The 23,531-nt window shown below is 40.0% G+C and overlaps 2 protein-coding genes and 1 non-coding gene across 6 annotated transcripts; 1 reads left to right on the top strand and 2 right to left on the bottom strand.

The window, feature by feature from the left end:
• Positions 1 to 451: 451 nt before the first annotated feature.
• On the bottom strand, positions 452 to 7,755 carry coa8 (cytochrome c oxidase assembly factor 8). The gene is made up of 5 exons (XM_034112107.1): positions 7,468 to 7,755; positions 2,648 to 2,845; positions 1,940 to 2,003; positions 1,077 to 1,167; positions 452 to 600 (listed from the first exon to the last, which is right to left on the bottom strand). The coding sequence occupies exons 1-5, from the start codon at positions 7,600 to 7,602 to the stop codon at positions 483 to 485; spliced, it is 606 nt and encodes a 201-aa protein (XP_033967998.1). The 5' UTR covers positions 7,603 to 7,755; the 3' UTR covers positions 452 to 482.
• On the bottom strand, positions 1,735 to 1,875 carry LOC117468228 (small nucleolar RNA SNORA79). Its single transcript, XR_004554451.1, has one exon. It is a non-coding gene; the product is annotated as a small nucleolar RNA SNORA79 (small nucleolar RNA).
• On the top strand, positions 6,708 to 22,435 carry bag5 (BCL2 associated athanogene 5). Of its 4 annotated transcripts, none has more exons than XM_034112105.2 (3): positions 6,708 to 6,813; positions 14,214 to 15,113; positions 16,254 to 22,435. In XM_034112105.2, exons 2-3 carry the CDS (start codon positions 14,248 to 14,250, stop codon positions 16,789 to 16,791), a joined length of 1,404 nt encoding a protein of 467 aa, XP_033967996.1. In that variant the 5' UTR covers positions 6,708 to 6,813; positions 14,214 to 14,247; the 3' UTR covers positions 16,792 to 22,435. The 4 variants fall into 4 exon arrangements, with proteins under 4 accessions (XP_033967996.1, XP_033967995.1, XP_033967993.1 ...); XM_034112104.2 differs by lacking the exon at positions 6,708 to 6,813 and adding an exon at positions 7,365 to 7,390; XM_034112102.2 differs by lacking the exon at positions 6,708 to 6,813 and adding an exon at positions 9,072 to 9,176.
• Positions 22,436 to 23,531: the final 1,096 nt, after the last annotated feature.

Raw genomic sequence — 23,531 nt, 5'->3', positions numbered from 1 at the left:
TTTGAATAAACTGATAATATTTGTGTCAATGGTTAACATTTCAGAATGTGAAATATGTGTATGTCTGACTCACACTGAAAAGCAATTTAGTACAACATGTTACACAATAGTATTATTTAATCTTTTTTCCTTTGTTATTGAAAAAATATTAATTGAAGCCATTTTGGAAAAACGGTTTTGATATTTGAAAATTGTTTCAAAATATTACAATGAAAAATAGATGGAACTAAGCCATGGTAATTGAGGGGTAGCTTAGTCATGCAAGCTAAATATATTTTATATCAAGAGCAATCATTTTTAGTCAATTCTTTACCATGTACTCATTACACTTTCCATTTGGTGCTGCAACACTGCACATTTCCCTGTTGTGGAACCAATAAGGGAATATCTCGTGAAATTTGAAGCAAATATGAAGACGCCGTACAGGAAGAAAATACAGTAAAAACAAAGATAGGAGGGTGGGTAGATATTTTATTTGTGTATCAGGTGGTAGATGTGCTGTTATTCTTGTCGTTTCTTTTAGTAACAGTCCTCCAGATGTTCCTCAGAGCGACGCGGGCCATGAGCATGGTGATGGTGAAGTTACGTCGGTACCATTCACTGTAAACAACAAGGGGGCTTTCAATGTAAATTCAGTGATAGAGTAAGACTTTAAATTATCTAGTGTCTGTACAATAAAATAAAAGGTTTATTTTACTGAAATTACATTTGGATAAAGCTTTTAAATAGACTGAGCCAAGGGTGCAATAATACCAGAGGGAAGACATGTAAATGTTTGTGTCAGGTGGTTTAAATCAAAGAAATAAGCCCACACAGAAGAAAAATAAGTGGAGCAGCAGAGGTGATGTGTGGGCAGAAAACATATTTATGGAGAATGCAACACACTTTAAACAAGGCAGTCACTTTGCAATGCTAATTAACACACTCTTCAAAGCCTGCGATGTTTGTTGTGCTACACACACGGTACAGAATATAACAGTATATAAATGTCTTTAAAGCCCACAGCTCCTCTGCAGGGAGATTTACCCGCCCACCCAGCGGCACCATGGGAGATACCCAGCTGCAAAACAACTCACTTGTTATAACTCGAATGTCGTACTCTGTTTGTGTCCAAGAAGCCTTTGTAAAACACGGCCATCACTTCACTGTCCAGGGAGCGCCGCCGACCTGAGGGGAAGGAGACCGAGGAGAAGGTTATATTCTTTGTAAGATGCAATGCATTTATAAAAGAAAGCACCAGATGTTACATACTTCGTGTTTAATGTGCTTTTAATTATTAAGAAACACAGAGGGAAGTTGGGGGAGAAATAGGGAGGAGACAAGAAGGAGGTAATAAAGGTGAGAAAGCAATGAAGGGAGGAAGGGAGGAAGCAAGTAAGGACAGATGGAAGGAGATTAAGAAGACACACATTTATGGAAAGAAGATTGATGAAGAGAAGGCAAAGAGGGAGAAGATGGGATGGGGAAAGGAGACAGGAAAAAGATAGAAAAGGGAACAAGAGGAAAAGGGTGGACAGAGGGAAGGAAATGAGGGGTAAGGAAAGGAGATTTAGAAGAAGGAGAGGAAAGTAAAATGATGAAGGAGCAAGGAGGGACATGAGTAGTAAATGAGACGAGTAGTATGGAGAGAAGACCGACACAAGTGAAGAAGAATGGAGATATAAAAAGGTGAAAAGGGAGTTGTACAGAGAAAAGGAGATCAAAACAAATATTGCAGACTTCAGCATCAGTTTTATTTGTTGGCTCTTGCAAAACCAGGAAGCTTTCGATTGTCGGCTGAAGCCTGAAGCTTCCTGGGTGAAAAAGACCCGAATTTCTCTGTGACATCGTAAAATCCTCATGAAACACTGCTCACAGGAGAAGGTACCGACGTCACCTCAACTACAGTCTGTCAGACTGTTTTACACTCAGATTTACATGTTGATAACTGCATCCTTACCTTCTGCATCACGCGGAGTCAAGCCTTCTGCCTTCAGTTGTGAAATGATAAATTCTTCTTTTTGCTGCAAAAAGCATAACAATTACAGCTATAAATCCTCACTTAGAAGTTTAAAATTGTCTTGTGTCCTTTCAATAAAAAATAAACCATCACACAGTTTAGTTGTGTGATGCCGCCCTCTGCTGGTCAAAATCAATAGTTTCATGTTGTACAAAAGAGCTCTGCATGTCGACAGTGCACCAATACTACAAATGTAGTCAATGACAAAAAATACATGTTTAATGTGGAAGCACTGCGGTCCTCCGAGCTCCATTTCAAGTACATTGCCAAAATAACATTATACCAATTCAAAGTATCGGTCTTGGAAACCCAAATACTGCACTTCTAGAAAAATAGGGCAGTTCTAAAGCTGTAAAACAGCTAACATGGCAAGTAGCTTCTGTCATGGTAGGTTAGTTCAAATGAATGAATCCCTTGATTAAAAAAAAAAGGTGCAGAACTAATATATATATACATTACTTCATCCCAGGGTGCCAAAAGAATGTTGCAGTTTCAAGGCAATCGTTTTCAACTAATCTGATCTGTGACTTCTCTGGCTTGCATGTTATCTTGTTGTATACATCACCAATAACCAGAACTTTTATTTCTTAAACATTAAATGCATCACCTCTGTGTCTTGATTTAAAATAAATAAAAAACATTTCCCACCTTTGTGAAGCTGAAGTTCTGTTTGGTCCAGAAGTCGTGGTTCCAGTCCTCGGTTTCCTGCCTCAGGTGTCTCAGACGTTTCTGCAGATCTGACTCGTTCTCAGGGATGTGGTAAACGATCGGACGGAGGTTAGAGAGAGGGTTCGGAGGACCGATCCAATCGTGAGTGGAGCTGACAGCCGGTCTGAAGGGAGATCTCTACATAGTATGAAAGAAATATAAAATCTAAGAATTAGTATTCATTAAGAAAAGCATTAATAGAAATCCAAACAGCCCTTTGATGGTGAAGAAACCATCATTAAGTATAGGTTAAAGTAAAGTATTCAGCTTTAGATTACTTTATATACCCATAACCTTTTTAAACCCATACATTCAAGTGTAAGAAATGTTTGATATACACACACAATGCACATGTTATCCAGGAGTCAAATAAATTGTCCCTGGTTCATTTTTGTAGTGGGTTTGATACTGTTGCTGAACAAATATATACTCTGACCATTTATTTTTTACTCTTGTTACTTGAATGTTAATTTTTTTCTTGTTGTCATTCACAATAACCATATTTTTCCTTCCTTGTATACATGCTGGAGGAGCCATCTATTTGTCACATTTGCCACAAATCAGTTAATTGCCTTCTTGTTCAGGTGTTTGCAATAACCACAGTGGTCTCACACCTTGCAACAGAAAAGCAAAACACTTTTTAAGTCTGTTACAAAAAGACACTTTTTAAACTAACCTACATTTTTTACTAGATTGAGTGCACACAATCCTGACATGCAAGTTAGTTGTTACATTTGAAGCACTTACGACTTTTCTGTCAGTGTCCTGCAGCTTACCTCCTCCTGGAAACGACTGAGCTACTGAATAAAACCTTCTTAAGGAGATGGGCCTGGCTGATTGGAATATACCATCCTGCCAAAACCAGAGGGGTGTACTCAGGAGCCACTCCATGCAAGCAACAGCTTTTAAATTGTGGACATTTTTCTCTCCCCTGCAATTAACTATGGACTGACCTGCAGGTGTATATAATCCTGCAGTTGAGCATGTCTCTGGTCAGAGTAGCACTCACCATATTGCAGAAAATGGTATCAAGTTATGCTAGGCGGTATGACGGTATAAACAATGCAGCATTAAAAAAAGTGTCCATCAGTACAGGTTTTTTCTACCTCAAGAAAATAATCAAATTTGATGTATGGGATGGCTATTTCAAAGTATTTATAAATTGAATTTTCATACTGTCAGTGATATAAGGCCAGATCGCCTACGTTTTAGACAGGGGCGGATCTAGAAAAAATATTCATGGGGTGGCAGGAGATTTTGAGGGGTGGCAACCCCTGGCAGAAGTATATGCTGATTTAATCGCAGTCATATCAATCAATGTTAACTTGGAAAGCCACAATATTGATATTTTAACTCAATAACATTAGGTGACATTAGTGTGGCACAACAGTAAATCTTTAAATATAAATATATAAGGTGGCAGACATAATAGAGTGCCACAGTGACGTCCTAAAACCCGGAAGTAAACTCCTTCCGGATCCTTCGACAAAAACCAAGGCAATTTCTCCATAGGATTTTGGAAAATAGCTCGAAATAAGGTCTGTGGTTGACACAAATTGAAGAGACAGATCACGTTTTGTTCAGCCGGATAATATCCACATGTCTACCCTACTTTTATAATGTTCTAATCATAAATCAATCGATCATAAATCTATCGATTAGATATTAGATCAACCACAGACCTTATTCCGAGCTATTTCCCAAAATCCTATGGAGAAATTGCCTTGGTTTTTGTCGAAGGAACAGGAAGTGGTAAAATGCTAACTTACTTCTGGGTTTTAGGACGCGTCACTGTGGCACTCTATTTAATGAATTTTAAATTAACAATAACTGAATGAGTTGGTTTCACTCTTAGACCAGCAGGGGTACCAAATATATGCAGACTGCTGCAATAAGTACATTAATTAACTGTCTCATCGATGTTTGTCTGAATTAATATGATAATATTAACAATCATATCAATCCTGTCAGCTGTCAATCACTTTTATGATTCACATATTCAGTGTTATTATTAAATAAACTATATGTTTTGGAGGAGTTAATGATGAATCTTCCTCAAGATGCTTGCTCATCCTCCTTCAAATTTGAAAGACAAGTAATTCCGATCATATTAGAGATGTCCCGATCCGATCATGTGATCGGGGATCGGAGTCGATCACGTGATTTTCAAAAGATCGGAATCGGGAGAAAAAAATCGGGGATCGGGAATTTTTTTTTTTTTTTTATTTATTTAATGTTACAAAACAAAAATGACCATGTTCACGTCTTAAAGTCATCCTGAGGACTTAGTTTTGGTTTAAAATGACACAACATCATGTATGTGTTGCTTTCTTTGGGCTTGTTTTCATAGACCTGGTTGCTTATTTCTCTGAAATCTGGCAACAGAGTGGGCGCAGTGTCTAAGCAGTAAGCTAACGAGAGGCTACGTTCAGCTGGTGACTCGGGAGTCGGGACAGAGAAAATGTCAGGAGTTTGGAAGTATTATAAAATTGAAAGCGAAGGCAGTGTAACAGCCAGATGCAATGTTTGCAAGGCAGAGGTTCCGCGTGGTGGAAAGAACAGAGCTACGTTCAACACGACCAATCTAATACGCTACCTGAGAAACAAACACCAACAACAACACGACGAGTACACAGCGGCCACTCAGGTAATGGCACTGAAACAACCGACACTTTCAGAGACTTTTAAAAAGGAAAGAGAAACTGCCCCAGAACAGTGAAAAGGCCAAAAAAATAACAGCCAAGATAGCTGATTCATCGCGTTGGATGACCAGCCCTTATCTGTTACCTTTTGTTTCTCTCAATGCATTGCATAAAGATCGGATCGGGAAAAATCGGTATCGGCAGATTGTCAAAATCAAATGATCGGAATCGGATCGGGAGCAAAAAAAGGTGATCGGGACATCCCTAGATCATATATCAAAATTCAAAAGAACAGTTCAGCGCCCCACAACTTTACTGCAAACAGTTACAACCTTGAATTTACATCAGAAAGAACAAACATTAAAGAAGTGACTAAATGCATCAGTTAGAGTTAAAAAACGTGTATTCAGCTAAAACATATACATCGCTGCAGTTATTATCCAGTGGAAAGTCCTTACCTGGTGGCCTATAATCAAAGAGTAGTTTTACACATTGTCTTATTTGACTTTCTCAGGTATTAAAACTGTTTTTTGGGGGCAGACCCCCACCAAGAAAAAAAAATATATACACACATACAAGGTCATCATCTTAACAGTTTTTGTATGATCATCCGTGAGCAGAGCATCAAGTTGGCATGCCTAACAGCTGAATGCGGCGATTACCATCTTGTTCAGCAAAACGCCTCACAAACTTATTAAGGTCCAAAGCTTTAGTGCATTTTGATTCAATGCTGAGTACAGCCAAACTTGACTGTCTCTTCTCTGTCATTGTACACCGCAAATACCTCATTCCTTCCGTCTACTTGGGTCCGAATGCATCTCGTTTAGCGCCGTCCCGTTCAAATGAAATCGCCGCCAATCTTATTTCCACGCTCGCGCCAGGGCCGGGGCAGGGGTTACAAGGCTTGCGTCTTGTGTTGCATTCACTTGCACATTAGAGATTTTCTCTCATAAATGTCCGATGAGCCACAACTTTTCTTTCAAAACAAAGCTGCCAACTGGTGTGGCAGCTGGGGTGGCAAGGCCTATTTTTTAGGGTGGCAGTTGCCACCCCATGCCACCCCGGTAGATCCGCCCCTGGCTTTAGACCAGTTATTTTCAGATTATTTACTATATCTTTTTTGTCACCATCGTAAACTATTTAAATAATCTGGGTGGATAAAATCCCTTTTGGATTCTTATTAAGGAATCCTATTGCAACACCATTGCAAACCAAAATGTTTCCATTACTCTTGAACTACACATGTTAAGACAGGTAGGAGTGAGATCAGGGTGCCGCCCTGCAGGTGATTTAATTTGAATGAACTGACTGAGTCAACAGAGGTTTGGCACGCAGAGATACAAAGTGGTTACATGGTTTGAATAAATTGCAGACCAACACAGACAAGCTTATCATTTCAAACCAGACTGCAGGGTGACGAGCAGCAAGGAAGAAACCCTGATGCACTCAAGAGACTGAAATAAGGTAGAAACAACTTCCTGTAACAAAGATATCTTAACGTACATGTAAATGCAATTATTAAAATGTCTTACATACCAATTTGCAATATTGTTAAAGTTTTAGGATAACATGGAGTTCTTAAAGGCTAAATATGTTGATACTATCATGAAGTAGTCTAGTACTGGGATATTATTAAGTACATAATACTCAAGTAGTACACATTTCAGGTATTTGTAGTAGTATTTTAATTGTATGCTACTTTATACATCTACTTCACTACATTTATTCAAATACTTAGTTACTCCGTAGATTTAGATTTTAATACAAAATGTTTTATATTTTGTTAAGCAACTTTACTGTAAGTAGGCCTATATATAAAACTTTTATTTTGTTGTACTTATAAACTGTGGTACAACTAATTGTAATTATCACAACTGCATCATTTAAATGTATTTACCTCTTACTTGTAATGGAGTATTTTTACATTATGATATCTCTATTACGAAACCATAGTTCTGAACCTATGGCCCATACCAGCAACAGTATCATGGCAACACACACATGCTGCACAACAAGCCGTGGGGGACATACAACAATTCATGTAAGTCAGATATTCAACATGGCAGCACTTAGAGATTGTTTATTTAACAAATGATGATGATGATTTACTGTACGAACCTTTGGTGTTGTGTCCTGCTTGGTTGCCAGTTTGGAGCTACATTGCCGTATATTCAGTGCTGATATACTGCAAGGAGAGTGGAGTGTAAAAGGGCTGAAAATCCTCCATGCTGCTGCTGTTATTTTGGACGCCATTTTTAACTAACCGACACTAAACAGCTGTTTTAAGAGGGATTTGTTTCCCTTACATGGCAGAGTGTCCGGATATTTATATAAACCTACAGTGTTTTGTTAGGGGAGTTCATATCGATGTCCTTCTGTGAGAACAAGCCTCCGTCTGGTCACATGACTCCCACTACAGAAAATAGGGGCTTCAAATATTCACCGGCGCAGCCCCGGGAGGGGTTTCTCCCAAACCATTCTTGTTGCTTCGCAGTGGTAGAAGAAATATAAAACTACCAATATAATCTTAAAATCCTCCATTTAGAGTAATAGTCCTGAAATTAAATGTAACTTAAGTAGAAGTACAGTAGTGTCTTTTTCAACAGTATTATATTATGGACACGTATAGAAGTTATACGTGGCATCAAAGACACTTTCTCAAATCAAGTAGGCCTACACCTTTTTTCAAAATAGTATTCCAAGTACAGTATTATGAGTAGGCCTAAATGTACTTAGTTAGACTATTATACTTAGTCACTATGCAGCCAGATGGCTCTTTAGTGGTTGTGTTATATAATGTAAGTACAAGTTACCACCTGTCAAAGTATTCACCTTGTCCCAAAACGTACTGAATATGCAGAATGGCCTATTGAATCATCACTTTAGAGTTGCAGCTGGCAAATGTGATGGTGGTATGGTATCGTTTATGTTCTATACATCTAGGTACCTTAACTTTTATAATACTTATATCTATAATATTTATTTTATTTTAGATACAAATATATCTATATATATATATATCTATTTTATAATAACACATAAGGATTTCTTAAAACTAGAAATTCTACTTCAGTGGAGTCCCAGAAAGCTTTACTCTTGACACTAATAAGGATTGTATTGGGATTATCTGTCACTTTTGGATGTCATATCATGGTTCAATGTTCAGCTTGATTGTACGTTGACAACACAGCATTTGAACAACGACATCTATCGCAGCACTCTCCATTTTCACATTTTTGTATTATTATTTTATTATAATTAAAATGAAATAAAAACAGGCAATAAAACCAAATCCATCGTATGTATCAGTAAAATAAGGAATGCATATGCATGTAGCTATAAATGTAATAGATTTAAAAAGGACAATATATGCCTCGGAATTCTAGTGAAGTAAAAGAATAAACAACAACAAATCTCAAAAAAGGCCCTTCCTTTAGTATCTCCGCCCTTGCCGCCACGCATCAAACGGCACGATCATTTATTCAAATGGAGCGCACCTAATGTTGGACAACCAAAACTTACCTTGCGCTACAAAAACTTATATACAAATAATGGAAAATAAGACTTATTTTGTATTTATTCTACGTTAATGTGAATTTATTAACCATTATCTAAACACTGATTTCCATTTTTGAGTTATCACGTGAATTAAACGTCCGTTTAATGGTTGTATTCCCTGTATATGAAGCAAAGAGAAACTCCGCGCTAGTTGGTGAGACGGAAAGTAACTACTAGAAGGTAGCTAGATAGGCTAATGTTTAGCTTTCATGCCGGGGAGGTGCGCACTTTTCCACAACGTTTCAGATGGCTGTACGCTGGCTATGCAGGTAAGGGTGAACCTATTAAAGTGACGAGGCGGTGTTTAATGTGTTAACACCACCAAATAAAACTGGAGTTATTCGGTAAAGGTGGGGCTGAGTCAGGTGATCAACGGTAGCGAGGACAATGGGGTTCAGACAGTGAAAACAAGAAGGTTTATTTGACTCAAAACTGCTTTTAAAATCATCTTTATGTTTCAGTAAGATATATATTTGTATATGAAGTTGTTTTAAAGCGATAGTCGGTGTAGGATTACCCTCTGGTAGTCTGTGGGAGGGGCGACACACACACACACACACACCAGCCCGACCGCAGTCAGTCTTTGGGTGCTGAAGCTGACCGGAGCATCACGGACTCTCTCTCCCGTATTTCGGGGGGTAAATCTGGGGGCCACTTTGCTCCACACCCCGCCCTTCTGTGGCTGATGGAAACAGACATCCGTAGAAATGTGCGCGAATATGTTCGGCGTTTTGAAAAGGTGAGAAATAGATCTATCTGTGTGTGTGCAAAATCCTGTGACAGGAGATGCTTCGATGTGTTTTCGTGCACGGTGTGTATTTTGCATATACCTTCGCAGCCAAATATTGGGATTTCATATGGCGACATAATGCGCAAAGCCGTGCAGGACCGGTGCATGCAGCCATACAGGAGGGTGTGTTTTGGAAGGTTTCATAGCAAAAAGCATGTTGGGTGGTGGTCTCGATTGATTGCATGTTACCTCCAGCTCAATCAATAATGTGTGTGACTCATGGGTGAGAAGATTCCTACTAGCAAACGTATTACTTGATCACATCAGCCTCCCCTTTTTTGCTTGTCTCTCTTGGATCAAATTAAGGCACGAGGTGTTTGCCAGGCGTGCAGTGGATTTCGCTGAGATTATCCTAATAAATACTCAGATTTGTGAACCAGCCCATCGCCCTCTTACATAAAAGTAATTTAGGGAATGCTGCAAACACAATGCTGTCTATTCCACTAAGTGTTGTTGATGCTGTGAATAACAAACCTTCATATTGTGTGGGCTTTGTGTTGATATGTAACATGCACATCATGCTTTCAGACTGATAATGACTTCCCTCCCCTGAGCCATGTTCTGCTGCGAAAAACGACTAAATGTTATCGTGATCCTGCAGATATAGAAACTGCACTTTGATATAGGCATTTCTGGATTATTGGGAACCATTTCCTTCACTTTGACCTTTTCTTTGCCTGTTTTTAAAGCCTTTAGCTGGATTTATTGTTATGCTGGAGCTGGTTCTTTATCTCAGTAGATTTAACATGGATGGATTACTGATCCAGGGGTCAAGGGTCAGGGCCTGTTTAGAGTAGGAATGACTTGATTGTAGTTTTTGCTCCAAATAAAAGTATTTTAAAATCTATCCTGCCCACCAAATCAAGCTGCACAGCATACCGAGGATAGAGTAAACAATTATTTAAAATAGAGTAACATTAGAAAAGGGATTTAAACCAGAAAAATCAGACAAAAAACAGAGAGAAATTAGACAGATCTACACTGGGTTGCACAAACAACACAGATTAGATGCAAAATAACTACAAAGACATACAAAATACATGAGGCACAAACGCTGACAGACAAATGATTAAAAGACTACAACAACATGAACTCAACCAATACAAACAGACACAAAACCACAGAGAATAACCTGTATATACTGAAGCTTAATAAGAAAAAGGAAGTTGGTGTGACACCAGAGGAATAACAGTCTTTACCTGGATGTAAACATCCTTATAACTAAATATTGAATTGTTTAAAAATGTAGAAATAAACCCATTATTTTGTGTCAAAAGATAGTTTAACAGCCTAAACGAGTAAACCTGTTAAAAATCAGACTAACATTTAGTTTTTATAAATGTTGTTGAATTGGGATTTGGGTATTTCCTTTTTCCTCGCACACTTCCTGCACGAGTGTGGAAACTAATCTGTTTTTCATATTTTGGGTGTTATTCAGTTTATTTCCTCCTCAGTATTTAAAGCCTGATGGACAGGATGGATTCTGTTCATGTGGATTAAAGATATTTCACCATCATGTCAGCCAACCAGCCAGATAGAAATGAATATAAATCATGTGGGTGTTCCTCTTGTCGAGACGAAATGTAGGTTAACCTCATTCGTTTTCCTGCATGATTTGTAAGGGGTAAGAATTTCATATGAATGTATTATATGAGCATTTGTTCTTGTTTAATCTGAAGCTGGATGTAAACATCCTTATAAGTGAGTTAAGTGAGAAATGCAATGAAAGAGGTCAGGAAAAGTCCTTAGACTACTTCTCATTCATGTAGAGGGATAAGTTTATGTTAAAGAGGACCTATCATGCAAAATGCACTTTTTGATGTCTTTTATACATAAAAATGTGTCCCCGGTGTGTCGGAACTCACGCAGGGTCAAAACATAAAACCCTCTCTTTTCCTCCGTACCCAAATCTCTAAAAACGGGGGTACAACGGAGCTGATCCAGATTTGCGTCCGATATGACGTAATATCGGCAATGCAAACCCACAGCACTATCAGAAACAATGCTAATGCTAATATGGTCGGTGTTTACATTAGCATCGCTAACACTCAGAGCTAACCTGTGCTGGAGAGCATGTGTGTGAAGAAGCAGGAAATAAAAAGGAACTCACCTTGTGGTATAACCGACAAGAGAGAAAGCCTTTGAGCTCCAAACTGTTTCAGAAATAATACAGTATCTGCCGGTAGAATCTCCCGAATCTCAAGCCCCTCTTTTTTTTTTTAAAGCTTTATACCCAAAATCAGCACTTTTGAAACAGGAAGTGAAGTAGAGGGATATGAGGCATGGCTAGAATGGGTGATCTGTTTGGTATTTTGAGCAAAACATTTCATAGACATGTTTTTTATATATCTGAGACCTATGCTATTGCCTAAAAATAGCATGATAGGTGACCTTTAAATGCTGTTTATAGCACCGTTTATTTTTGGGGTCTTCTTGGTTTCAAAGATTTAAGATCAAATTGACTTTTTCGTGGGGAAATTGTTTCTCTGCATTTGACCCATCCTAGTGTTAGGAGCAGTGTGCTGCCATTTTAAACGGCGCCCGGGGAGCAGTGTGGGGAATGGTGCCTTGCTCAGGGACACCTCGGTAGCTTTGTTTGTAGCCTTTATTTAACCAGGTTTTCGCCCCTTGAGATCAAAAGATCTCTTTTTCAAGGGTGACCTGCAGGACATTAGTTACACATGTAACATAAAAACAACAGAACAACAATAAGGATGAACATAATGTACAGGGTACAGTTTACAAAACTGGTAGCACTTGGTCTTGCCGGGACTTGAACTGGTGACCTTCCAGTTGCCAAGCCAAGTCCCTAGTGACTTCGCCACCACCGCCCACAATTGGCCCTGACGAGTCAAATAAACCCCGTTCATGCATATTTAAGTAGAATCTCATCACAAAGTTTAGAAGCACACAATTATAGAGCTTTTCAAGTAAATAGGTCTGTTGAAATAAGTAACCAGCGGGAAAAAAATCCCTTTTTTAATATCCGTTTAAACATTTCCTGGTTAAATAAAGTTATTATCACAGTGTACACTCCTACCTCACTGCAGCGGGGTGAAATAGCTGGAGGTTTTTTAGCTGTTACTCTAACTTTTTTGATTTTGCAACTGTGGTTGTTGCTGGACTACATTTGTTCCTGGCAGATATCTATTTGGATATTAGCCTTTGCAGATATATCAGTATCAGCACAGTTTTATGAGTAATTCTGAAAAGGCATTACCTGTAGTCCATCATTCAGAGAGCATTTAAAGTATATGTTTTAACTGTAATGCATCACATGCAGGTTAGTCATATATATGTAAAAAGATTAATCTTTACTGATATATTGGTATCGGAAATATACACAAAAACTAGCTTTAAAAATCAGTTACAGTTCGAGGAGCAAATGTCATTTTTCAGAAGCTGAAGCTGCAACAAATTGAACATTTCAGGTTTAGTGAAGGGACATTTTCAGATAGATAAGGCTGGTTAACTTATCACGAAACTGGCAGCAAGTTGGAAAGTGACAGCTCAATGGTGGAGTATTGGGATTTCTCTCACATAAAATGGATTATTCTCATGTTTAATGACTCAGCCTCCAGGCATTTCTGACATGTTGGGGGTGACAGAACTGCCTGCAGAGTGGAGATACAACACTTTATTCGTGGCTTATTTTTCGTCCTATGATATATACATTTTCTTTGGTGCCATAGTGGGCGGCAGTCTCTGGTGCAACACAACATCCATTGTGTTTAAATCAGAAGGTTATAACTGTAATGCAGATATGCTTTTGTTCCCACTGGAGATGCAGAGAAATTGAATATTTTCACCTTTGTTTCCAATGCAGAAATGCAACATTATTTACATATTTAGTAGAATGTAAGAACAGGGCTAAAATAGGGCTGCACAATATCAATATTAGTTGCGTTAATTCAACCATGTATATTAAATTGTACTCGGTTCTGCCTTTCTGCTGCTTTCACTTTACTGCTGAACTACAGCAAATTGCTTGTATAATTATTTTTAAAGAATTCCCACATTCTTGTAGTGAACAAAATGATCATTGAATAGTTCTTTATCACTGTCTTAATGTTCTTTATGTCTCTTGTAAAGCACTTTAAATTGACTTGTTGAACTGCAATATAAATTAAACGTGCCTTTACCATTTGCAAGGCACGAATACAAAATGTATATATTGCAAGTATTTACTGTAATGTCGCAGTTTCGAATGATGTGTAAAATGTGCAAGGTGATCACGATAAATGCTCATAGCATTTGCAATTGACCACATTGTTGTCATTTCCTCTGGAGTTGGTGGGTATTTGAATGTTTGGTTGAGGTTGCACAGTCTGTCTTCATGCCAGCTGCAGTGGCAGGGATCCAGACAATAGTTGGAGGTCTCGTTGTTCCAGTGTTGGCTGTGAATATCTGAAAAGGAAGTTTTGAAGTAATCCGCCCATTCTGGGCAACAATGTCATCTCTGCTGAGGCTCTGCTCTGAAGTGTTTCTCATTGTTCTGACTTTCCCTCATCTGCAGCCTGTTTGGGAAGCCCTTTGATGGAGGGAAGAGGATGGACCATGGCGCCCAGCAGCATCAGCCGCATCACCACCCCATGGAGCAGCAGCAGCAGTCGTACCACCAGCAGCACCCGGCCATGATGCGGCTGTACGAGGTCCAGAAGGAGGTGCAGTCCCTGGGGTCGGCGGTCTGCACCTTCAGCGGCCTGCAGCACGACCGCGACTACAAGCGAATCGAGCGCGAGCTGACGCGCCTACTGCTGGAGGTGGACAAGGTCGACACGGAGGGCAAACCAGAGCTGCAGGGGGCGCGGAAAAGAGCCGCACAGGAAGTGGAAGGCCTTCTGCGATACCTGGAGGAGAACGCCACGCACCCGTCCCGCATCGCCATAGAAGATCTGAGCAACGAGGCGCGGCAGCTGGTGGACGACCGCGTGGTGGCGCCTCAGCGCTCGGGAGGCGTGGCTGAAATAAACGACGAGCTGGTGGAGGCCCTGCAGGAGATAATCCTGAGGCTCACCCAGGTGAAGACAGAGGGGAGGGTGCCGCTCCGAAAGGCGCGATACCGGGCGCTGACTCGAATGTGCGCGGTGCAGGATGTGGTGGAGGGGCGCACCCAACAGCAGACCCTCTCCCTGCCGCTGTCCGGGGAGACCCACGAGGCGGTGAACCTCATCAACCAGGTGATGGTGAAGGTGAGCGTGGCGCGCAGTCAGCTGGTGGCTCTGCTGATGGGGCTGAGCGGCAGGGACAGCTGCGCTCACCTGTCCCGCATCCTGACGGAGATGCAGGTGGAGCTGGATGCTCTGGATGTTTCCGGGGACGCGGCGATCAGAAACTACAGGAAGCAGGTGGTGGAGGAGATAAACGGGCTGCTGAAACATCTGGACCTGGAGGGGGAGGGAGAGGACACCCGCAGGTAGGCTCCACTCAAAGGACGGATCAGGGCAATAACTAATAACCACATACAATTTCTCTGCCTGCAGTCAGATAGACTTCCCAACAGTTTCCTAACTGACTAAAATGACCCGGAAGCATCTCAGTGGTATCCCTGATAACATTGGCTCAAATAATTGTAATGCTAAGGAAAGGAGCTTCAATGCTTTCTTTCTTAGCCGCATTAGCATAGTGTAAGTGCAATCTGCTTAGCTGCGTGTTTGTTTTCTCTTAAGTACTTATGAATTCTCCTTCATATCCTTACTCGACCTGATGGAAAAAGTACTGGACAAACTATTTTTGACTATTTGACCGCTAGTCCAAGATGAAGTCTTCAAATACAAGTTTCATTTGATGTAAAACAGAGAAACACAGGACAACTATATATTTGAGATGCTGTCTCTTGTCAGTTGTGTATAAATAAAATGTGTATTGAATTATCAAAATATTATGCAGCTCTACTTCAAGTACCTTGTTTTGTTTGTAAAAACTGACCAAAACCCTAATATATTTAAATTAATGTCATACAAGACTAAAAATAACATTTGAGAACCATTTTGGTGCATCTGTTCATCAACAACCTTCTCAGCAGAAAGTACAACTTGTACATTTTCTAGCTTTAAATACATAAAGTTTACATTGTGCCGTGCTGATGTGCTGATGTCTCCGCACATGGAGCCTGGGTGGTGGACTGGAGGAGGGACTGATTTGAATTACTCTACACTGAGAGGTGTAAATTAGACTCGCAACACCAGAGAAGCGCTGATTGTAATAAAACGCCTACCGACTACGTTATAATGCAGAAACACAGACTGCAGCACTGATTCAAGAACCACTCCATTCCATTTTTGGACTCAATCACAGTAAAGCAAAACAATAAATACATGAGGTAATATACATTTAAATAAGTTGTGGTTTTGGCTGCAGAATGTCCTCAAAAGCACCCTTAACACTTAAGGTATTTAAAATACATATGTTCTATAATATTCCTAAATATATAATATGTACCCTAAGTACCCCCTAAAAATACTTAGGTGTTCAAACCGTATTGAATCAGAAACTACAGTGAGTGATTGAAGATCAGGAGTTTTCATTGCAGTGATTCAGTGTTTGCCTCTTTCAGATACGACCTGGGGCAGAACAACTCTATCCGTGAGATCGAGGCAGTGCGTGCTCACGTGTTCCACCTGCGAGAGGGCGTCCTGCGGCACTGCATGATGGGAGATCTGAGCTTCAGGCCCAAAGCGGAGCTGCAGAGCCTCCTCACTCACCTGGACCAGGTGGACACGGCCAAGAACCCGTGCATCCGAGAGGCCCGCCGCCGCGCCGTGGTGGAGGTCCAGGCCATCATCACCTTCCTGGACCTCCGCGAGGCTTTAGCGCGCCGCCAGCCGGGCACCGAGCACCCTGCGCACCGGGCCGTGTGGTTGGTGCTCGGCAGCCTCTCGGACCTCCAGGCTCAGGCGCTGGGCTTCGATGGCAAGCGCGTCGAAAAGAGCTACATGATGCTGGAGGAGCTGCTGACCAAACAGCTGCTGGCGCTGGACGCCGTGGACCCGCAGGGCGACGAAACCACCAAGATGGCGCGGAAACAGGCGGTGAAGTTCGCCCAAAACATTCTCAACTACCTGGACATGAAGACGGACGGGTGGGAGTATTGATAAAGGCGGATACACCGGATGGGACTTCGCTGCAGGAACGAAAGGATCTGTGTGTAAATAAAAAAAAAAAACGTATCATTCCACGGGCTGTAAATATCGACTCCAACCCCCAGAATGCATTGCGGCAGCGCTTTTCTTTCATCTCTTTGTGGTAGTCGTGGCCGATCCAAGAAGAACACATTTTATGAAACACACACTTCAGTGCTCTCTGAAGGTTTTCTTTTTAAAATCTCCCTGTGTGTGTGTGTGTGTGTGTGTGTGTGTGTGTGTGTGTGTGTGTGTGTGTGTGTGTGTGTGTGTGTGTGTGTGTGTGTGTGTGTGTGTGTGTGTGTGTGTGTGTGTGTGTGTGTGTGTGTGTGTGTGTGTGTGTGTGTGTGTGTGTGTGTGTGTGTTACCGTCCGTCGTACTTGGTGTGTTTGTGTGTGTTAAAGCCTGCTGCCAAAGCTCTTGAATAATGCCTGTTCTAGTGGTTGTGTCCTCCAGACTGCACTTGATATTGATCAAGTGTGATGGATTGCTTCGCAGTAGCTTCCCTGTCGGGTCTGGTTTTAATTTAAGTTGCTAATGGAGCATGTGTTAAACACAGTGACCTAATTGTGGCTCGTATCCTGATGGTTGGATGCCAATTTTAGGCCTCAAAAGTATAGAAAATAGTCACATTTTGGAGAATTTGTTGTTAATTTCTTGCTGCAGTTTTGTTTTGAAATCAAGTTTGGTCTATTCAGAAAAGCAGAAGACGTGAGCAAACTTAAACTTCAAAGAAACTGAGATTTATTTGGGGTATTTTTGAGAAGCAGCATGAAAAGGCGTAGATGTGGAGCGGAGGTGTTTCCACACACTGGTATCGAAGCCAGGTAATCTGTGTTCAAACAGTTGGAAATCGTTTGCATTACGGTCACTCCCCACCGAGTGGTTTACTGTTGGTTTACCTTCTCCGTATTTATCACCCCAGCTGTCGTTGGCAAGCGGTCAAACGACACGCTGAGACACACATAAAGCTAGTCATCTTGTGCGAGAGGATGTTGGAAAGGTTTCCCCTCGCTGCTCGTGTCGTCTGTCTAGAAATGTTTGTTGTGACTTTGTGTGAGGCTATAAATGGATCAGGTTTTTTAGAAATTCAGAGACAGAAGAGGCAGAATTGTTTACTTTGCTGCTGCTGCTTTTTGTTTCTACCCACCACTGCTTTCTACTGAGTGACTGTGAGAAGTCCCCCAGCGAGAGGGAGGGAGAAAGGGTGAGGCGGTGATCTACTCTGGATTGACACATCAAGGCTGAATCTCACGCAGCGGTCGGGACGAGAGAGTTGATGGTGATCGCAGTCGACACATCCTTCTAGAAACTTCTCGAGACGGTGGGAGGGGGAGAGAAAGTCCCAAAAATCTTTGTGCCTTTATTTTCACCCTTCCCTGTGTACCGGTAGGTTTGTGTATAGAAAAAGCAGCCTTTGCTCATTTTGATATTTAACGCTAAAGCACCGAATGTGTTTGTGGAGAGCACCTTGGCTGTCATCACAACAAGAAATGTGCACTACTCGTCAGAAAGTGCGGCCCTTTAGATTCAGTATTTGTTCCCCGATGATAAACGACTAAAAGGTGAAGTTGTTCTGGTCAATAATCTTCTGTAACACAGGATGACAATGCCTCTTCTGCAGCCCGTGAGTCACGGTGTGATTTCACACTGCAAGCAGCCACGGGCAGATCTCTGGCTCTGAAAGCTATCTGGCAACATGAGCCTGAATACAAGAGGACACAACTAAATCATTAATTCATTTCTTTACAGCTTCCTGCTGACCTCTGAACATGTTGTTGTTGTTTCTGAGAAAGTATTTAGGAAGCCCTTTACTGCCAATGTGATGAAATATTAAAAGATTCACTCATTATAATGAGGAACTCAAAAAAAAAAGGACTTGGTATCACAAAATAATGAGTTAATATAAAAAAATAATGACTTAATAATTATATTCCATTAATGTAATACGTATACATCTAAAGTGGGTCATTCTGCATGATTGGTACTTTTACTTTTAGTACTTAAAGTAGACCTTGCGCTAAAGTGCAAGAGTTGTATTGGCTCGAATCAGATTTCTTCTTCAGTTTGCCAACTTGCTTATGAATTAAAAACCCCTCCGTATGGACATTTCTGATTGATGGCAGCTAGCAGTGTGAACACAAAGCATCAAATAAATCCCTGCAATAACTCGTAAAATATGATTAAAGCAACAAAGCTTAATGAAATCCCAGCTGCCTAGAAAGACAATCTGTGTGTTACTGCTTTTTATACAAAAAACCCCACAAAAACATGTCCCAGTGAAGACCCACAGACCAGTTTTATGGGCATTGAGCTGCATTTTCTGGCACAAAGCCTGCCGCTCGGCCTCCTGGGTAATGAGCTGACTCATACGGGAGGAAATTAAATTAAACAAAGTTCATTAAACATCGTCAGCCAGCTGCAACGGGTGCTTTCTCCGACCAAACCAACCCGGACACACCTTAAGTTCACCTGCTCTTTTTTGTATGCAGTATTATATATATAAATAATGTACATTTAGTTACTGCATTCCTGTAAATTGTTTTTAAGCATTCATTTGAAGGATTTATCAAACGTTTTACACTGTATAAAGGAACTAGATATTTTGTTTTTGTCTAGTCAGTGTCTCGATGCCTCTTCTTTCTTTTTTTTTTACTCCGTGTTAGTGATGAGTGGGCGTTCTGGCAACCAATGTATATTCAGTGATTGAAAAGTACAGATGTAGAAAGGAGGATGGCCGTGAGGTAAAGCACCATTTTATAAAGGTTTTGTGAGAAAAGGAAGCAAGAAGGCGTCAGAGAAAATCCCAAATATCACCACTACTCCTGTTATTTTCTTCAGTAAATATACAGACTGTAGTTTGAAGATTTACTAAACAATTGAACTTCTAATGTGTTAGAAATTGAATTTGATAACAGTAATATGATGCATTTGTGTGGCTGTATGCAGAAAGGACTTTCAATTGTCAAGTGTTATCCATTGCGTAGGTTATGTAAACACTTTAGTATGAATACGGTCTGTTTTATTCGCAAAAATGCAACATCTTTTGTACAAATCATTAATAGACACAGCCATTGACGGTTTGGGGATTTTCTTGGGACGTTTGTTTGAAGATGAGAAATGTAAAATATTACCGGTTTCTCCTTCTAAAAACTCTTAAAAAAAGATAGTCCTAAAACTGCTTATATAAAAAATACACAGTGTTTAACTACCTATTTATTTTTTGGAAAGGGAAAAAATATGTCAATTAATAGGGTCAATAAAACTGTGGGGATTATTATTACATTACATACAATGATCCTACAAAAGAAGTTACTTTGTCTTGACAGCCTTCTCCACCCAGACATCTTGTATATGCTCTTACACACACACACACACACACACACCACGATGGGCCACTAAAAGCCGCTCGGGGTCGTGCAGACGGTCTAAACTTGGTGGCATGAGTCCATTAGTCAAAGAGTTTCAGAGATTCATCCCTGGAGGTTTTTCGAGGTGGCTTCTGACGTCAATCCCTTTACAGGACGATGCATGTACGCACAGAGAATAAAGTGGGTGACTTACAGATTTAAATATTTAATTTGCCTGATCCTGGATTGAATGTAGTCATTAAGGAATGTTTTGTTCTCTGGATTTCAAAGTACCAAAGTTTTTTCAGAAACCTTTTAATGTTCTCGGGACAATATGGAGGATTATGGTGATGAAGGAGAAGCTGGGGAGTTGTATGTATCTGAAAAGCATTTTGACAGAATTGGAGTTTAAAGAGCAACTTAACACCACCCAAAAATGATGCGTGCTGTGAGTGCTGAGTGCAAAAAACACTTTTGAGCTTGTTGTTAAGTTGCATTTTGAAGATCAGCAGCAAGTTGCACCAGTTGATTGTAAGTTTGAGTCTAAGGTAAACACTAAATGCTACAAAATGTTCATTTGCAGTAATTTAATCTGTCCTTTAGTGCAGGAAAGTAACTGAACATAACCATTCCATATTATGGTAGGCTACTATATACTACACTACATAACAGAGGCATATTGTGATTTTACTCTGCTAAATGTATTTGAGCGCTAACCTAAGTCAAATATGATCCATTCAAACAGATTAAACTGACCAACATATGCTAAATAGTTCAAATGAACTCCCCCATCACCAACAGCAACATTAAAGTACAGTTTGCATATCAATGCGTTAATAATAATGATCCAATATTATAATATTAGTCGACACGCATGAATTTGCAGCTGCTATATGACCCTGATTCATAAAACATGTATGCACTAAAGATGTAACAACCCAAATACACCCATAAAGTCTTGCAGCTGAGTACAATCAGCCCTTTTTTTGCAAAAGGAGATCGACGTAATCATTTGTTCATTCTTTCATATAATAACTTTATTTTTTCATTCCTTTTTTTCATGTATTTTTCCAGAAAGAACCTATTTTTAACACAAATGTCATTTCGTCCTGTCACTGCATCCCATGACAAATTGAGTTTGAGCAGACACCAATTTCTAAATGTGCTGCCAGCTCTTTGATGACACTAATACTTTCACTGTAACTGTATTTGTATCAGAGCTGATGTTTGTTCATTGGAGCACTGAGGCTCATTTGCATATAAAGTAGCCAATTATGCACCAAATGTATACATGATTTAAATTGTGCTGGAGCTTGGCAGTGCAGTTGCTAATACTTCTGTACTTTTAATTGATATTCTGAATGCAAGACCTTTACCTGTAACAGAGTATTTCTACACTGTGATATTTTACTCAAGTAAAGGATTTGAATATTTCTTCCACCAGTGCTGTATACTTATGCAACAAATATGAATACTACTGCAACATGTATGTATTCTCTTTCAAAACCTCTCTTATATTTGTCAGGATTCCTCACACATCCTTTTGTTATTGACAAAATAGGCTAGCTGTTTCCACTCGTTTCCAGTCTTTGTGCTAAGCTAAGTTAGCCCGATGCTAATTTAACTTGAAAGTGATATCTTTGTAACTTTCAACAAAGAAAATTAAACAGAAAATGTTCCCCAAAAAAATGTTAATCCATCCCATTTAATGATAATTTCATATTAAGCGTATTTGTGAAAACCTATTTTTACTAACAATTTATAGCGATAATTCTTCTTAGATCAGACTTTTCACTTACTGGTGCAACATCCCGCTCGATCGTACCACAAAGGTCAATTGCTTGGTTATGGAAATATATAAAAATATGTGACCAATATGATGGGGAAATGAGGATGTATGATGGTAGAAATCCACCAGGAAGTAGAAAATCTTGCTTATTAAGCTTAAGAAAAAATATTTATTTTATTTAAGCACACTTTTCATGTTCCTTAGTTACTGTCTGTTATAACTGCTCTGCCTTTCTTTCTGCAAAATGACAGGAATGTGTTCTGTGTTGAAAAAAAGGGTATTATATTTCATTTATTTTTCCAAAATCTGTTCTCTTAAGTCGCCTTTAACTGCATTGATTGTGACAGGCTTTTGCTGTTACTCCCTTTCGAGATATGCGCTTGTACAAAAAGCACACTGAGACTTTGTGTGAATGCTCCCTGGATGGTTGTGTTTGGAATTTGTATTCCCTCTGCAAAATAAAGACGGCGTGTCTTGATCAGTGTTATGTTATGTGTTTCTTTCCCTGGCCGTTCCTTTAGTTCACAAACTTATTAAAATGCAGACTCATGGTCATTTTAAGGAAGCATACAGCAGGATAAAAGACATTTCATGCAACATAAAGTCACTCTGCTGGAGGTTGGGCATTCAACTTTTAGCTGATGCTCTCATTCAGAGTAAAAGGGGGGGGGGGAGGTAGTGTCTCTCGATAAAGGGCACTTTATTTTATCTGTGACGCAGTGATTTTAGTCAGTGTAACCATGAAGCATCTACTCGAAGTGCTCTGAATGTTAGTTATGCGCTTCAAGCAAGGGCTTATGAAGATTTAGAGAGATTAGCAATTGTTTTGTAAGAGTCTATTGAGAAAATGAACATTTATTAGTGCAAAATAAGCTTCCAGTAATGTTTTACTTTGATTAATTTAAGAGGTTTTAATCAATACAATCAGTAAAAGGAAAATTGCTAAATGTTAAAGGGACACTTTGGACGTTTTTAAATGTAATTGTATGAGGTATTTATTCATGGTCAGGGTATTAGTAGAGGTCTGCACGCCCCAATTTAGAAAAAAAGAGACAGGTGATAGAAGTGAAGATATGCATACTTCTGTGGACAGTGGAAGTTTCAACATTATTTTAAAAACAACAATATTGGTTTAAGAGTATGCTATATTTAGAAAATGTTCACCACTTCCCCTAACTTACAGATCTGAAGCTTTTGTATCCACTACAGGATTTGTTGGTCTATCGCTGCTTTGATTGGTTCATTTGTTTGAGTTGTTGTGGGACTTCATGTTCTAAAGGATTTGGTTAGATGCACAACATAAACACATTAATTAAGGTAGGGTAGGTAAGAATGGAGAAACCAGCTCGAGTGCGCTAGGATTTGAAAGTACGCAGCCGGAAAAAATCTGCCCCTTCCTTCAGACTTCCTTACAGAGCCCCTCCTCCAACACACACGAACGCGCACATGACCAATGAGGGCACGAGATAAATGTGTGCACAGATGGAAGGCTGACAGGCAGGTAGGTAGGGTTGCCAACCGTCCCGTATTAGCCGAGACGCCCCGTATTTGAGCCAAAAGGGTTGTGTCCCGTA

The sequence above is a fragment of the Pseudochaenichthys georgianus genome, chromosome 22, assembly GCF_902827115.2.
Source record: "Pseudochaenichthys georgianus chromosome 22, fPseGeo1.2, whole genome shotgun sequence".
NCBI classification, from domain to species: domain Eukaryota; kingdom Metazoa; phylum Chordata; class Actinopteri; order Perciformes; family Channichthyidae; genus Pseudochaenichthys; species Pseudochaenichthys georgianus.
This window is presented reverse-complemented; position numbering and strand designations above follow the sequence as displayed.

Coding starts and splice junctions, on each gene's coding strand:
- bag5 (XM_034112101.2), top strand. CDS start 9,615: ATGTGCGCGAATATGTTCGGCGTTTTGAAAAG. Junction 9,647..14,213: donor ATGTTCGGCGTTTTGAAAAG/GTGAGAAATAGA, acceptor CCTCATCTGCAG/CCTGTTTGGGAAGCCCTTTG. Junction 15,114..16,253: donor GAGGGAGAGGACACCCGCAG/GTAGGCTCCACT, acceptor TGCCTCTTTCAG/ATACGACCTGGGGCAGAACA.
- coa8 (XM_034112107.1), bottom strand. CDS start 7,602: ATGGCGTCCAAAATAACAGCAGCAGCATGGAGGATTTTCAGCCCTTTT. Junction 2,846..7,467: donor AGCAGGACACAACACCAAAG/GTTCGTACAGTA, acceptor CATACTATGTAG/AGATCTCCCTTCAGACCGGC. Junction 601..1,076: donor CGACATTCGAGTTATAACAA/GTGAGTTGTTTT, acceptor TGTTGTTTACAG/TGAATGGTACCGACGTAACT.